Genomic DNA, 17321 nt, shown 5'->3' with positions numbered 1-17321 from the left:
TAGGTATCAGAGATACAAAGACAAAGAAAATGAGGTGAAGAAAGGAGTCTGCTGGAAATATGTGGGATATGCAGCTTTAAAAAGTATTGTTTATTTAAAAGAAAGAATAAGTACTAAGTGAGATTCAAACACACATTCTCAGTTTACTAGGCTAGATCTCAAATCATTAAGCTGGACACACTATTATTCCACATATTATTGAACTGAGTAAACAAATTTTGGCCATAATGGCAGACTGTATATTTTATTGTCTTTACTTCCTTGAGGTTCTAAGCATTTATTGTTTACCTCAGGTGCATACTTATCTGCTTTCAAGATTCATAATTATCTGAAAAAGTGTGGTGGTTATTGACTTTACTATTCCACAACTTAGAAAATACCTAAATGTTCTTACCCTTATGGCTGAGACTGAAAGACAAAGATCTCTGGTGCTATGGCACTCATAATTAGTGTGAGTGAAATGTACAAATGCTAGCATGATCTAATGGATTTATTTATGACATATCTCTGCAATCAATGGGTTTCTTCTTCCATGTAGGAAATCCTTCAGGCTGGGGATAAAAATGCTGACTCAGGATTGGACTTTGAAGAATTTGTACAATACCTTCAAGATCATGAGAAAAAAATGAAGCTAGCATTTAATAGTCTGGACAAAAATAGTGATGGTGTGTATTTAGTTCATCTACAGTTAGCTTAACATGCAGTCAACTGTCACTCTGTCCTTTAATTTACTTCTATCAATGTTTCAAATATTTCTACTAGTAATATAGCTGTAATTTTTAAATTGCTAAGAATAATATATAAATTATAACCAAGACGAGCTTCTTATTAGAAATCCTTAGATCAAATGTGTTTTGAGACTTAGAAACTGAACTTTTAAGAAGGAATAGTGCATATACGAAGCAGATGGTGTCCAAATAACCGAATACCACTGTGAAATTATATGTGTGAAGATTTCCTCAGTGCAATACAGATAAGCACACTAAATTAGAAAAAAAAATAATTGATTAAAGTTAACCACATTTTAGCTTTAAAATGTTTGCAAAATTTATTTTTAATTTATTTGAAAGGCAGGAAGAGAAAGAGGTGAGAGAGAGAGAGAGAGAGAGAATGGAGGGAGAAAGTAAAGGAGGGAGGGAGATATCCCATCTGCTGATTCACTTTCCACAACAACTAGTGCTGGACCAGGCTGAAGTGGGGAGTCCTGAAGTCAACCTGGGTGACTTCTCACATGGGTGTCGGGGACCTTAGGACTGGAGCCATCGTCTGCTCCTCCAGGGTGCTCCTTAGTGCCCCTTAGCTGGAATTGGGAGTGGAGCTGGGACTTCAGAATGTATCCCTCTAATAAAACGCTAGCAGCAAATTAAAAGGTACTACCACCCATTTTCTCTGGCAACATCTTACGCGGTATAGGCCCAAGAGAAATGGTAAAGATCTGAAGTTATCACCTTTTTTAAGGGATTGTAATTGTACTGGGTCTTTGAAAATGAAAGGCTGCTCCACACAAAAGGGAGTGTCTTAGAGGAGTAAACAAAGATGGGTACACCAGATACAAACTGATCCAGCTCCATGCAAGAAAATATGGGTGTATGACACAGTGTGAACCCAGATTCTCCAACTGGGGATGTGAGTGTCTGAAGGCTTCATTTCACTGCTATGCCACATGCCCACCCCAAACTCACATCAGGCAATTTTTTTTCATCAAGAAGTCATTCACTTTTTATACCTTTTTAGGCTTTGGGCTATAATTAACAGGTTATAGACCTACAAAACATACAGACTTTTAAATACTGTTGCATTCTAAATATATTTGCTTTATTTTTTTCATGTTATTTAACTTAGTATTTTTTTACTTTTTAAAGGAATTATAGAAGCGTCAGAGGTGGTTGCTGCTGTGAAATCATTGGGTATAAATATTTCGGAAGCTCAGGCAAGGAAGATTCTGAAAAGGTTAGCCCTTTAAGCAGTTTTGTGTTTTATACTTAGTATTAGAAGCTAATAGCTACAAACATGGCATTTCCTCTTTCTTACGTGACTTTGAACAAATCTTACTTTTGAATTTGTTTAATTCTGTCCTCACTGCGCATCTGTTTCTTTAAAAGCAACTTCAAGTCCACAAACAAATGGAATCACAATAAGAAATTATCTAACCTCAGAGTGGCCATTATCACACAGAAAATAAACAGTGCTGGTAATGTGTAGAGAAAAAGTAACTTTTCTACACAGTTTCTGGGAATGCAAATTAGCACATCCATGTTGAATGCAAATGAACACATCCATATTGTTGGAGATTCCTTAAAAAATCCAAAAATAGATCTACTTTGTGGTCAAGTTATCTCATTTTTGGGAACATGAAATCAGCATATTAAAGAGGTCCCTACACTCCCATGATCATTACAGCACTATGTACAATATCCAAAATATAGAATCAGCTTAGAAGCCGTTCCTGGGTGAACAAATAAGGAAAATTTGGTCTATAGACACAGCAAAAAAATATTGTTCAGCCATAAAAAGGAATTAAATCCTGTTATTTGGAACAAGATGGATGGAACTACAGGGCATTATTTCAAGTAAAATGAACTGGGCACATAAAGACATACTGTAGGTTCTTTTTCATGTAATATAATGATTCCTAGAAGATAGGATAAGGATGAAAGAAGTTCTGACTAGTGGGCAACAAGCACAAGGAGAAGTCTAAGGAGATGAAACGTTTATTGTTGTAATCTAACCAGGACACATTACATGTGAACATTGAAATACCACATCAATATTTGAAATACCACAAAATGTGAAATATTCCAATTATTATATATCAATCAACATATTTAAAACCCCTATGGAGTATTTTTAAAATAATTACCACTTCTAAGCATTTTGTTAGGTAGTTGAGCATTTTAGCAATGGCAGCCAAGTAAATCCTCTTATTCATGAATATCTAGTGATCATCTCTCCCTGTGACACAGACTTCTCTGTGTGGGGTCTGCTTTCACAGCTAAGAGGGTTGGTGGGAGTGTGTTCATTCTCACACTTTCCTGGGTTTGAGAAGCAATCGGTACACATTTTGACCCACTTCAGAATTCTTTTAGGTGTATGAGTTGAGATGCATTGATCCCAAATGTCTAGTGCTTTGATGGTCCTCTGCATAGAATAGAGCATGGCTGAGTTAGGGTGACATACGTGACAGCATCTGTGACTTAAACAACTGTCTTGTGGTGTTTAACAACAATGAGAGATGTGTAGCTCCAGGAGAATCAGCTCTCATCGGTGCTGTATCAGATACTGCTTCAAGATAATACTTGGAATTTTGTGAGTTTTATTTAAGTATTTCTTTGTATTCTTTATATCCTTGGGCAATTTAATTTTCTATTCTTGTTGTAATGATGTTGAATATATATATATATTTCAACACACTAATCAAAAATTGCAAATATGTCCTAAATCATACTGTGAAACAAATTATGAACTACCAAGAGCAGGGATTTATTTGAAATTTATTTGTTGAACTCTCATGAACATCAGTGAACAGGACACAGTTATAAACAAGCCACAGTTTTTGCCTCCTGGGTTCAGGCTTGTAGGGAAGATAATACCAGGTAACCACAATGTAGTGTCCTGGTTGGAAGCAGATTGAAGTGGGCATATTGGCCACTGGTGAATTTTATTCACTTTTTATTCACTCACTCATAAAACTCTCAGTGCTGGAAATGTACAGGTGACTTAGAAATTGTCTTTCCCTTGAAGAGACACTGGGATATATGCGATAACTACATCTGTGTATGAAATTTGATATTTTGGGGACTAAAATAAATGTGTCTTTTAATTCCATTTTTCAAGAACTTTTTAAAAACCCTCATACAAATAGATGATTTAAAAGGTAATATGGAATAAGTTGTAGTAGGGGAATGTGCTAAGAAAAATACCTATTCAATACTCCTTAAAGATGTAAGGTCTCGGAAATTATCTTAACTCGGGAGCCTATTACTAAATGGACTGTAATGTCTTAGAGGAGACCCTAAAGCATCAAGCAAAAAAAGAACATTAACTGAAAAATAATGGCATATGAGTAGATATTATGTAAGTATACAGAAATTACATAAATAAATGTAAATATTAGTTAATAATACTCTGTTAATATTCGTTAAGTGCCGGAAGCCAGCTCCAGAGTTGAGAGCTCAAGAGGGGATGTGGAATCGGTGAAAAGACACAGAGACAGTCACTTGATGCCCTCTGTCAACAGCTCAAGAAGCTGTCTTTTTTATTTACTTAGCCACAATACAAATTTCTGCACACATGTTTGATTGTTTTATTTTTAACTTCATGACCAAGCTGGCATGCACAGATGTTCGATTAATTAATGTTTTGCTTCATGGTCAACCAGGTGCTCCTAAAGATAATTCTGTAAGTTACCATAATCATTTTCTTCAAAGCAAGCCATTATTCATTCTTCAGTAGCAGCCATTAGATGACAGCCAGGACTCCAAGGCCAAGGCACATGCAGTTGCCGACTAATCAGAAATACATTCCTACCACATTTCTGCTTCTACAACTTATCTCTCACTTAATGGGAGAAATACATCAAAAGAGAAAAACTTAAAGATCTAAGACAAAAGTTTCATATATTAAATCCCCCTACAACTACAGGCTCTACAGTCTCATTAACAGTCAAACAATAATTAGATATATGTCTATGATATTAATAAAAGCACCCTATAATTCCTGTAGCCAAAAAAATATAAAAGCAGCTAAAACAGGTACATTTTGTATGCACCAAAGAAAGCCTTTAGGAAATAACTGTATTTATCGCCGTAGCAGATTCAGTTCATAGTCTCATCACTTTTATTAATGTTTAGGATATTTATAAAGCCATTTCCCAGAAAGGTGCTACATGTCTGGGCCAGGTTCCAGGGCAATGGGTAGGAACACAATAAGGTGTCCAAAACCAGCATGGGCTTAATTGTACTTCTGTATATAAATTCTTAAAGGCCCACTCACCAAGACATTATCAGTAACATTAACTTCTAAGCTCACATTGGTTGCAAAAACCATCTCACAGGGGCAACGAACAATGCCTCAATAGATTACAGAATTAGTAGTGGGATGCTTGAGTATTCACACAAAAAGGGGGTGAGACTATTTCAAGGTGGTTGGAGAGACATCTGCCAGGCCTTGCCATACAGCTGGAAGCTCCTCGCAGCCTTGCCAACAGGGGAGCTGTTCTCTTCACACCTTTGTGTCCACACCCACTGCAAGGGCCCCAGCAGCTAAGTGTAAAAATTTAAGTTATTACTAATAGGAGGAATAGGGTTTCAGAATATAAAACAATTACCTATACTGTCTTCTCAATATTTCTGAAAAACTAAACTGCTCTTAAACAAAGTTTTGCTTTTTAAAAAAAACATTGTGAAAATTATGATATACGAAGGTGTGTGCCAGTGATCAATATTTAAGAAACATTACATTTATTTTTATAGTGATGCTAATCTTAAGTACTTTAAAAAAAATTTCAGCATCGATGTTGATGGGACAATGACAATAGACTGGAATGAATGGAGGGACTACTTTTTACTTCATCCTGCCTCAAATATCAATGAAATCATTCGTTTCTGGAAGCGTTCCACAGTAAGAGTACTTTTGCATTTTACTACTTTAGTTAGCTTCAAATGTCATAGCTATTATTATGATCAATGGTATGAATGATCTTCTAAAGTTTCATGAAAAGTATGTATTATATAAAACCATGCATGGATTTAAAAGATACTGTGCATAGAAATATATTTATTTTTTAAGTCAATTTTTTCATGAACTTGTAGAAGTACCTTCAGATTTTTCTTTTTTCACAGGTATGACATGCCTGGTTGGGTCTTTTGTAACAGGAAAAGTAAATCTAAATATTAGGCTTTCAACATTATAGACTCAGAAAGTGACACTGGACAGCAAGGGACTATTAATGGGTAGCATGGCCTCTGTCTTATTCTTGGCTTCAGCAGAAGGCAGAAACCCGTCATGAACAAGAGAAGTGAAAGCAAGAGCATTTTTATTTAAAAAAAAAAAAAAAAAAGCAAAGGTCAGTCTGTTCCAATGTGGAGGAGTTGTGAGGTTCTACATATATGGGATATGGCAATGATGGTTTAGAGGATGTTGGAATATCTATTTCTGGGACAAAAGTGGCACTTCCAGGAACTACAAACTACTCTTGCACCTATCCTTAAGTAACCCACTCTTCTACTTTCTGTCAGACGGAGGTTCTTGACGATAAATAGGTGATGACCTTTATTTTGAAAGAGGTCGCTTGTGTCTCTCCCAGGCATTATTGCTCTCCTTCCTCCAAAAATTAATGAATACATGTATGTTGGATTTCTTGTTTTTGTTTTTTTTATTATGTTTACCATGTGTGAATGTGTGTGAGCTGTATGTTGTCTAATTTTGCCTTTTTTGAATTGTATATAATTTTGTTAGCATTCTGCTTTTCTGGATTCAACTACAATGATGGTTATCACCGTATTTTACTAATTTCTGTTGTACAGTATGTCACTATATAAATATATCAGTTTTGTTGATATATTTCACTAATGAACATTTGTGTTACTTGTAGATTTTTGTGATTGTAAGTAATTGTTAACTTCCCTTTTAAAAGTGTATATTTATGTTATGTTTTTATCTACTTGAAAAGTAAAGTGACAAAACAAAATTGAAACAAAAAAGTGACATGCGGGGAGAGATCTCCTATTTATTAATTCCTTCCCTAAATGTTGGCAGTAGCCAAGGCTAGTCTAGGCTAAAGCCAGGAGGCTGAAATTCCATCTCAGCATTCCAGTGGCTGGCAGGGGCCCAGGCACTTACTTGAGCTATTATCTGTTGTTTCCCAGGATGCATTAGCAAGAAGCTGCTTTGAAAACAGAGTAACCAGGACTTGACCAGCACTCTGATCCGGTGATGCAAGTGTCTGAAGTGGTAGCATAATTTGCTACATCATAATGCTCACTCCTATTAATTTTCTTATACCTATCTCCCCATAAACAAGAGATTTTCTAGGAATGTAGAATAATTGTTAATTTTTACTAGGTAACACCAACATTTTTTTTCCCAAAATACTTTGTTTATAGTTTGTTTCCATCTGCACAGGACAAAAATTTCCGTCGTTACATTTTATTGCCAGTGGTAGTATTGTTTAGCTAATTTTCTGCCCATAGGAACTATATTAAACATAGTATCATTATAATTTCAGTTGAATAAGGTTGGAAATTTTTTGATGAGCTCCATTCTGCCTCAAACCTCACGAACTTTTTTGTCAACAGCTCCTGAAATTGTTCAAGACTGGTAATGATTTACATTTGCAAACCCCACCAATCGTGGTTTTTTTTATATATATTTCATTTTCATCTCTGTTGATTTGTTATAAATGATCACTCTATCCTTAAAATAAGTGGTTGACTTGACTCCCAGGACACCATATTTCATGGAATCCTCTCTCAGCCCCTTCCCTTAGAGCTTCCTTTTAATTTTTATATGCATATTTATTTATGAATGTGTTTACATTTATTTGTACACGAAGTTATGGGCTAAATTGTGTCCACTTGAAGAATGACGTGTTGAAGTCCTAAGTCACAGCTTGTTGTGATCTTATTTGAGAATAAAGCTATTGCAAGTGTAAAACAAAGTTAAAATAAGGTCAGAATGGAGTATGACTGTTATCTTTATCAGAGGAAGCCATTTATGATGATAAATATACAGAGAGAAAACATTGTGTGTAGGTGCAGACAGAGATTCAACTTATGCTGGTGCAAGCCAAAGAATGCTAAAGGTTGTTGACAAACCACCTGAAGTTTAAAAAGGCAAGGAAATATTCCCTTGTGAGTTTCAGATGCATTATATTCCTATTGACAACTTGATTTTAGATTTTCAGTCTTTAAAACTGTGAATGAATTTGTTCTGTTTTAAGTCTTCTGGGTTATTTCAACCAACTCAATGGTTACACAGTTTAGCAGACTAAAATCCTAAAAACTATTCTTAACACTTACTTTCCTGATAGCTTTAGTACCCAACAACTATTAGGAAGTCTGTAGCTCTGTCTTCAAGATGTTATCCTGAATTTGAGCATCCTTATTCTGTTATCTTGGTTGAAGCCACCACCCTAGTCTGAAACTGTTACATTAGCTTCTTAACTAGCTACGCCACTTCTATTCTTGCCATCCTATAGTCTCTTTCCACCCAGTGACAGATGATCATTTAACAAAAAACACTCCTTGAGGGTCTCCCATGGTATTAAAAATTGTTTTCTGAGATAGAATTAAAATGCAAGTATCTTATTTTGGAGATGATTCCAGGAAATAGAGGCCTGTGAAGAAAAAGAGGGAAAGGACAGAAACCAAATATGAGGGTGTATTATGAAGTACATTGGCACCTTGGTTGTTGAGAGCTTAGTATCATTGAGGAACTCAGAATGGAAATAAAACACATTACTCAGAGTTACCCTGCCTAACAGTGAAGAAGCTAGGGTATCCATCCCTATTTTAAATTGAAATTATTGGTCCAGGGCTGTTCTAGAGGGTTAGCAGTGCACATTGATTTCCTGGTATCCCAGCCTGCCTTGGAAAGGTAAAGAGTCGGCTTCTGGCTGCTGTAAAGTGAACATGCATGTGTGGAGAAGGTCAGTGCTGAATGAGTAAGGGCGAAATACCAATAGTACTCTTTGTAAACATTATCTTTATACTGTGAAAACACTTTTGATAGTATGGTGATGCTTTGCCAAAAAGAATTTTGTTTTGGCTCACATAGGGCTTAGAAATTGAGAAATTTCATATGTAGGGGAGGTCTTTACAAAGTTCATTGATCTCAGAGCATCATGGGGTGAAACTAGAGACTAAAAGGTCAAAACACCTCAGAAGATGTGCAAATCTCAGGAGACTGAACAACATGCTGCTAAGTGAACGAGGGGTTATAGATGAAATCAAAGAGGAAGCTAAAAAAACTTCTTGAAATGAATGAAAGCATCAACACAACATATCAGAACTTGTGCGACACAATCAAGGCAGTGCTAAGAGGAACGTGCATTTCAGTTAATGCTTATGCTTAGAAAAGGCACCATCAGAAATTATTACAAGCAATTATACACCTATGTGTCAGAAGACCTAGAAAAAATGGATAAATATGCTGGACACAGACCAGTTATCAAAACTGAATCATGAGATAATTTAAAATCTAAGTAGGTTCATAACCAGGATGGAGGTGAAATCAGTAATCATATCTCCCAACAAAGAAATGTTCTGGACAGGATGACTTCACTGCTGAATTCTAAAAAAAAAGTTTGAAGAACTTACCCCAACTCTCTCCAAGCTATTCAAAATATAATAAATGGAGAAAATCTTTCCAAACTCTTTCCATGAAGCCAATATCACCTTAATACAAAGCCAGATAAAAACACAACAGAGAAAGGTAACTACAGACCGAAATCCCTGATGAACGTAAATGAAAATCCAACTGTACATCAGATAGATCATATACTCAGACCAGGTGGTACCTGGCATGCAGGGATGGTTTAGCACATGCAAATCAATAATTGTGATACATCACATGAACAAATTGAAAAACAAAAATCATAGGATCATCTCAATAGATGTAGACAACGAATTTAATAAAATCCAACACCACTTCATGGTAAAAACAATAAGCAAGATAAGTATAGATGAACTATTCTACAATACAATTAAAACACGGTATGAAAAGCCCAATTCCAGCATCATACTAAATGGGTAAAGACTGGAAGCTTTTCCACTAAGATCTGGAACTAGACAAGGATGTCTGCTTTCACCACTGTTATTCATTATAGTATTGGAAATCCTTGCTAGAACTCTAAGGCAAGAAAAAGAAATTAAAGGTATTCAAGTCTGAAATGAGGAATTTAAATTACCCCTATTCACAGATGATATGATTCTATACATAGGAGAACTAAAAGACTTAATCAAGAAACTATTGGAGCTTACAAGAGAATTTTACATGATAGCAGAATACAAAATTAATGAACATAAATCAATGGCCCTAATATGCACAAATAATTCTGTGGCTGAGAAAGAACTTTTAAGTACAGTCCTATTTAAAATAATGGAGAAAAATCTTAAATATCCTGGGTTAACCATAACCAAAGATAGGGAAGACATCTATGATAAAAAGTTCAAAACATTAAACAAAAAGAAATAGAAGAATGAAAAATGGAGAAGTTTATATGTTCCAGGATTGGCAGGATCAACATCATGAAAATGTCCATATTACAGAAAGTCATATACAGATTCAGTGTGATCCCAATCAAAATCCCAACAGCATTCTTCTCATATATGGAAAAAGATGATAGGAAAATTCATCTGAAAGCACAAGAGACCACAAATAACCAAAGCTATCCTGAAGATTAAAAATCAAGCTGGAGGAATCACAATTCTAGACCTCAAGGCATACTACAGGGAAGTGGTCATCAAAATGGTCTGGTACTGGTACAGAAACAGAGAAGATCAATGGAACAGAATAGAAATCTCTGAAGTGATCCCACACATGAACAGCCAACTCATTGTGAACAAGAAAACTGAAAATAATCCAGGGGAAAAGTTAGGTATCTTCAACAAATGCTGCTGGGAGAATTGGCTAACAGCCTTCAGAAGTAAGAAGTAAGACATCCTCCTCTCACCCTATACAAAAACAGCTCTAAATGGATCAATGACAAAATCTTCACCCAGAAACCATAAAAATATTAGAGGAAAACTTAGGAAGCATTATACAAGCTAAAGGCATTGATAAAGGTTTCTTAGAAAAGTCACCCAATGCACAGGCAGTCAAAACCAAAATAAACAAATGAGACTACGTCAAACTAAGAAGCTTATACACAGCAAAGGAATGGTCAGCAAAGTGAAGAAGCAATCAACATAATGGGAGAAAATCTTTGCACACTACACGACCAATAGGGGACTAATATCCAGAATTTACAAAGAGCTTCAGAAACTCAACAGCAGCAAAATAAACAACCCTGTAAAGAAATAGGCAAAGGAGATGAACAGACATTTTAAAAATGAATTCAAATGTTTAATAATAATATGAAAACATGCTCATGCTATTGGGGAAATTTAAATAAAAACCACATTAAAATTCTGCCTGGTTCCAGTGAGAATTGTTTATATTTAGCAATTTACTAACAAAACCTGCTGGCGTGGATGTGGTGAGAATTGTATCCTACACCATTGATGCTTGGAATGTAGGCTAGTGCAGTTACCATGGAAGTAAGTATGGCGGGTACTAAGAAATGAAAATTGATCTATCATATGATCCAGCTATCCCACTTCTAGGAATATATCCAAAGGAAATAAAATCTGCATATGAAAACTAATCTGCAACCCTGTATTTAAAAAATTTTATTGTTTTATGATATAGTTGCATAGACTCTGGGATTTCCCATCCCCTTTCCCAAGTTCCCTCCCTCCCCATTGATTTCCCCTCTAGTGTTACAATGGATGGCCCATGAACAGTCATAAGTCCATCATGCTGCTCTTGAAGTGTTTTCTGATATTGTAGACATGGACAGTGTCGGAGAGTCCAGCAGCCTATTGTCAGATATAAACTGGGAGTCCATCTTTAATCTGGATGCATAGAGACATACTGCACTTTGTTTCCACATCTGAACATGTCAGTCTCCACTGCACTTCTATCATGCATCCCCTTACATACAGAGCCAGTAAACATAGTCCACAACAGGCAACATTGTATTTATAGCAGCACAATCCACAATAGTAATGGCTTGGAAGCAACCCAGGTGCCCATTGAAAGTGGAATTTATCAGCCATTAAAAATCATGTAATTCTACTACTTGCAACAAAATGGTCCCAACTAGAGACCATTATGTCCAGTGAAATAAACCAATGCCAAAATGACAAGTATCATATGTTCTCTGTGATCTGAGGCAACCTCCATGTAAAATGTCAGATAAATAGATATATAGGTAAACTTTTACATACATATAGTCTAATAGGTGAACTGTATAATGGAGACTAGCATACCTGGATGAGAAGATACATAGCAGAATGCTTCTCTGCTTCTGAACAAAATGAAGACCCCCCCATGAAACTGTTAAACAGACCTTGACAATAGGATACTAGACTATCTACCATTGTCTGTACCTACAACGTCATGGTACACTAAATAGCAGAATGAGATCTGTGATTTGCTGAAGGATTACACTATTGTAATATTGTAATAATATGTGGGAAAGCAGTAGGGAGGAGGAAATGGGAGATGGGGAATAGATGAAGGATCCCTGTTCCTGTGGAACTGTATCATGAAAAATAATGATAAAAAGTAAAATTTAAAAAAGCAAACAAAAACATATAGTTAAAAAAAATGGTTCATGGAAAATGTGCATTACCTTTTAATTCCATCCACAAATTTTTGTAAGTATCCTCACATAAATTTTAATTTTCTGTTTTCTTTGGAAATATTAGGGTTTCTGGGAGCCCTGACCTTTATTCCTACACAAGGACAACTGGATAGGGATGGCTGAAACTCAGTAATGCTGCCGTTTCTTGTGGACTTTGCCCTCACTCTGCATTATGCCTTTAGATGTCTTCCCTAGCTTAGCTTTCCCAAGCACTTGACTTTGCAGGATTTTTTGTCTTTTTAAATTTTAAGTTTATTTAAAAGGTGAGATTACAAATACATGTGGGAGAATTTGGCGAGTTGGGAGGTGACAGGTGGGAGAAAAATGTTTCTGCCTTCCATCTTTTCTCAGCAGGAAGAGAGAAAGATTGACCTCCAGGCTGCGAGTGTTCAAGTGAAGTTGGGAAGGGGAGTGGTTTTATGTTTCCACCTCCGGTCCCCAGTGACAGGAAGTACATTCTGGATGAGGGGTCATTGATGGATAAGCAGAGCTTATCTTATCTTTCCAAAGAGCAGGGCTAGTGTGGCTTCCAGCTTATGACCCTAAAGTAGTTATCTACCTGTGCCATTCCATTCTTGCATCAGAGATTTCTGACTTTAATCTGCTAAAAGGTGCAGATTCATCACATTTAGTTTCTTCCTGCTGATTTGAGGTGTAGGGCTTGCCTATCATAGGTTTTGAACTCTTCTCTCTCAAGAGAGAGATCTCAATGGATCTCTTTCAGAAGTCTGACAACTTCTACTCAGCACCAATTGCTATGTCCCCTATATCTTCATCGTTACTCCAAGAGAGTGTTGGCTTCTTTGCAAGGGCAGCAATGTGGTGGCTCTAATTATGCAACCTGTTTGCCTAGACCAGACTATACACCCACAGATTCTACTCTGTGAGACTGGAGGTCTTGATTTGTTTGAAGGCAACATGGGATGAAAGCACTGGCTTTTTGCCAGTGTGAAAGGCCACTGATGGGCCTCCCTCCATAGCAGGGAGGACTTTGCTGGCTGCAACTTTACCCACATCAAAAGCCTCCAGTGGGCCCCACCTGGTCCAAGGACCCTAGCAACTGGGTAGCAGCGGTTCACTCCCACGCCCCCACGAATTTAACATTAAAGAGTGGGCAACTATGCTGGCACACTGGTATAGTTAGCATGGAATTTACATGAGCCAGGCCCAGAATGCCAGTGAACCTTTGGCTGTTTTTCTCGCAGCTGTGTTAATACTTGCTTAGGTACAAGGTAATTCAGGCAGTTGCCTACAGCTGGGATGCATTTGGGCTATTTAATGTTTTCCCTCACTCCTTTGGTTTCCTTTACCAGTCTTCTCTTGCTTTCTCTTCTTTTTCTGCCTAATTAGTTTATGCATTTTGCTCTTTTCCAAACAATGTCCTTAACTGGATTGCTCTTTTTTTTTTTCTATTGTCAGTGTGACAGTCTTCAAACCTTGGGTCAGCCATTGTAACCATTTGGGAAGTGAACCAGCAGATACAACATCTCTTTCTATATATATATAACTCCCCATTTCCAATAAAAAATAAATATCTAAAAAAAGAATTATAGAAATATTTAATTGAGTGGCTTTGTTTTTTGTGAGGGAGGATGAATGGAACTGTCCATCACTTTTCAGGTAAGGTAACTTAACAGTAACAAAATTTCTAGCTGAACGCAGGTCCTCTCACCTCACAGGCCGTGTTCTTGTCCGTCTTAGCATACTATCTCCTTAAGAAGTATGGCGTATCCAAAGGAATGTTCCAGGCAAAAGCAATAGTATGAAAGAGATGTTGCATCTGCTGGTTCACTCCCCAAATGGCTACAATGGCTGGAGTTGAGCCAGTCCAGAGCCAGAAGCCAGGTCTCCTACTGGGTGCAGGAGCCCAATGCCTTGGACCATTCTCTGCTACCTTCCCAGGCCAGAAGCAGGAAGCTGGATGGAAAGTAGAGCATCCAGGACTTGAGCTGATACCCATAATGGATGCTGGCACTGCAGATGGGGGCTTAGTCAGTATACCACCATCCCAACTCCTGTACAGTATTTTTAAGATAACTTTGTTGCTTTTCCTTGGTGTCGTATTTCTTAATCTCTTAATAGAAAAGTCCTGCCCTCTAGGAGCTTACAATGTGCTAAAAGAGTAACTTCTGCAACATTATACTGCTAATACATGGGACAGGATTTGGGATGCTAGACTACTAATGCAGCCAATATTTTAAGAACCTTTATCTTCATACTTCAAAATGTGTTCAGAAAGTTCATGGAAGATACATATTATGAAACAACTACATGAAAATTTTTTTTTGCATTGAAATAAATTCTTATTAGCTGGTTTTGTCTGAATAAGACCTAGTTTGAGGTGCTAAGAGCATTAAGATACAGATTTGCAGAGCAACATGAATTTTGTTAAAATTGAAACAAGAATAAATCTCAACTTTATGGTCAAGTTTATGTGAAAAAGTGGTGAAATCACTGATGGTTTAGGGCATGTTTACATGGACAATTTCCCCACAGAAATCTGCAATTTACATTATGGATAACTAATTTTAAGAAGGGGTGAGATGATGTTGAAAGATAAAGGCAGTAGCAGCAGCAAAACTTCATATCAATTTGCAAAGAAAAAAGAGTTAATCTGGTTCTAACCTAATGTATGAAGGCAGCCAGTTGACTGCTGATGCAATAGCCAATGCCAGAGACATCTCAATGGGTTCAGCTTACAAATTCTGAATAAAAAAATTATTTGTTCCACTCACTAAGTTCCTAGACTCTTGTGGCCAGATCCAATGCAGACAAAAGCAGAGATTTTGATAAACTTTTAATGAATAGGATCAACATTTTTGGGGAAAATTGTAGTAGGAAAGGAAAGATGGCTTTCCAGGTATGGCCCTGAAGATAAAGAAGTGGAAGTGGTCCAGTCATGGCCCAAGTAGCCTGGTCAAGAGCATAGGCCATGGCAACAGCTACTTGGGAAGCTCCAGGTATTCTGCGTGTTAGCTTTCAGGAGGGCTGAAGAGTGATAGCACAACTTACTAGGAGAGTATTTGCAAAATTGGTCACAACTTTAACAAGATGTCTTGGGAAGCTTCACCAGACACTTCTCTCTAAGCACCATGGTGCTCTTGCTCAATCATCTCATCAAAAAGGGCAATTTTATACATTTTTTTTTTCGTGGAAATGTTACAGAACTTAATGCACATATTTTTCTCCTCTGAATTATTTTGGCTTTATAATATAAAAATAAAATCTCAAAAAGCAGCCAATTTTCTTCGGTGAATAAAGTAAAATACACTATACTGACATAGTTAAATTTCCAGGACTCCCAGTTCTATCTGGATTAAAAAAAAAATGACGTCGACTGTTGCTTATCAAGATGGAACTTAATGTTGACAAATAAAGTTTTTTTTTAAATTTTTATCTTTAATTTCCTCAAAAGGTTTTAAAATTATCCTCATTCCACATTTACAACAGTATACAAAAGAGAACAAGATGCTATTCTTGTTGGGTTGCATTTCTAGCACAGCAATAAAGAAAAACCAGAAGCTAACTCATTGAATATTGTGCTAAAGATTAAAGAGGAAGTGATGGGATGAGAAAAGGAAAAATGTTTTAGGTAGAGAGAGAGCCATGTATGAATGCTCTGAGGTGGGAGTGTGACTGGAAAGGGAGAAATTAGTTGACTAAGCAAATGAAGCCAAGAAAACTAAAAAAACCAAAGAGATTTGTCCATGATGATTGATAAGTGGTAGAACTCAGGTCTTCTGAGTTGCTTGGCCTTCTTTCCTGTGAATCACACTACCTTTACTTTTAGGAAAATTAGCATATATGTATAGCATATGTGATTATTGAAAATAAAGTAAAATTGGAACTCATTAAAACACAGACTTTGTAAAAGAAACTCTAAAATTTCAACTTATACTAAGTGAACCATACATTTGGGGAATTTTAAATGAAGCAGGTAAAATTTGAAAACATATATTCTTAGCTAGCAAGTGGTAGACACAATGTTGAATGAATAGGATGTGAGTCCTGCTCTTGAGATTTCCAGTTTTCATTATGACTAACTCTAGCAGAAATTTGTATGGCAAGTGTTGTGAAAAATTGTTTGATCTAGGGACTGGTTCAGTGGTAAAGCAGGCTTGATCCTCTGCTCTGTGGTGCTGGTATCCCATATGGGTGCTGGTTCTAGTCCTGGCTGCTCCACTTCCAATCCAGCTCTCTGCTTGTGGCCTGGGAAAGCAGTGAATTATGACCCAAACCTTGGGACCGTTCACTTACATGGGACACGTGGAAGAAACTCCAGGCTCCTGGCTTAAAAGCATCCCAGTTCTGGTTGCTTTAGCCATTTGGAGAGTGAACCGGTGGATAGAAGACCTTTTCTATCTCTGTAAAATCTCCCTTTCAAATAAGTACAAATAAATCTTTTTTAAAAATCACATGATCTTGTACAAGTAGCAAAAACTGTCGATCTTCTGTAATTCCTTTTGCTCCTTATATATATTGTCTTTGCAAAAAGCTATTTTTAGATGGTCATTTGTTTGTACCTTATTACCTAATTATTTTAACTTTTATTGCATTTATTAGGTGATTGATATAGGAGAGAGTATAGCCATTCCAGATGAATTCACTGAACAAGAAAAAAAGTCTGGAGATTGGTGGAAGCGTTTGGTGGTAGCAGGAATAGCGAGTGCAGTGGCACGGACATGCACAGCACCTTTTGACCGCTTGAAAGTCATGATGCAGGTAGTTGGCACAGCTTGCCTACCCTGTTAGAGCTGAAGTAAAATGAAAAGTCCTTGAGTGATGATAGCTTAAACATTTTGGACTCTTTTATATAACGTTTCATTTAAGTTTTACATTTTCCTAAAGATGTAAATTTTCTTATTTTCAATATTGAAGGATTCCTTAAATTTCATTAAGATTCTATGTAAAC

The 17321-nt window shown here is 36.7% G+C and overlaps 1 protein-coding gene across 1 annotated transcript in view; it reads left to right on the top strand.

Moving 5' to 3' along the window:
• LOC121168709 (calcium-binding mitochondrial carrier protein SCaMC-1-like) overlaps positions 1 to 17321 on the top strand; it is a 42811-nt gene that overhangs the window by 3161 nt on the left and 22329 nt on the right. Inside the window, exons 2-5 of the mRNA XM_040999023.1 lie at positions 539 to 665; positions 1863 to 1950; positions 5508 to 5619; positions 16973 to 17131. Of these exons, the coding sequence (XP_040854957.1) occupies positions 539 to 665; positions 1863 to 1950; positions 5508 to 5619; positions 16973 to 17131 (486 nt within the window). The remainder of the gene's footprint in view (positions 1 to 538; positions 666 to 1862; positions 1951 to 5507; positions 5620 to 16972; positions 17132 to 17321) is intronic.

This window comes from Ochotona curzoniae, unplaced genomic scaffold (assembly GCF_017591425.1).
Source record: "Ochotona curzoniae isolate NIBS_2020 unplaced genomic scaffold, NIBS_Ocur_1.0 scaffold_1037, whole genome shotgun sequence".
NCBI lineage: Eukaryota > Metazoa > Chordata > Mammalia > Lagomorpha > Ochotonidae > Ochotona > Ochotona curzoniae.
This window is presented reverse-complemented; position numbering and strand designations above follow the sequence as displayed.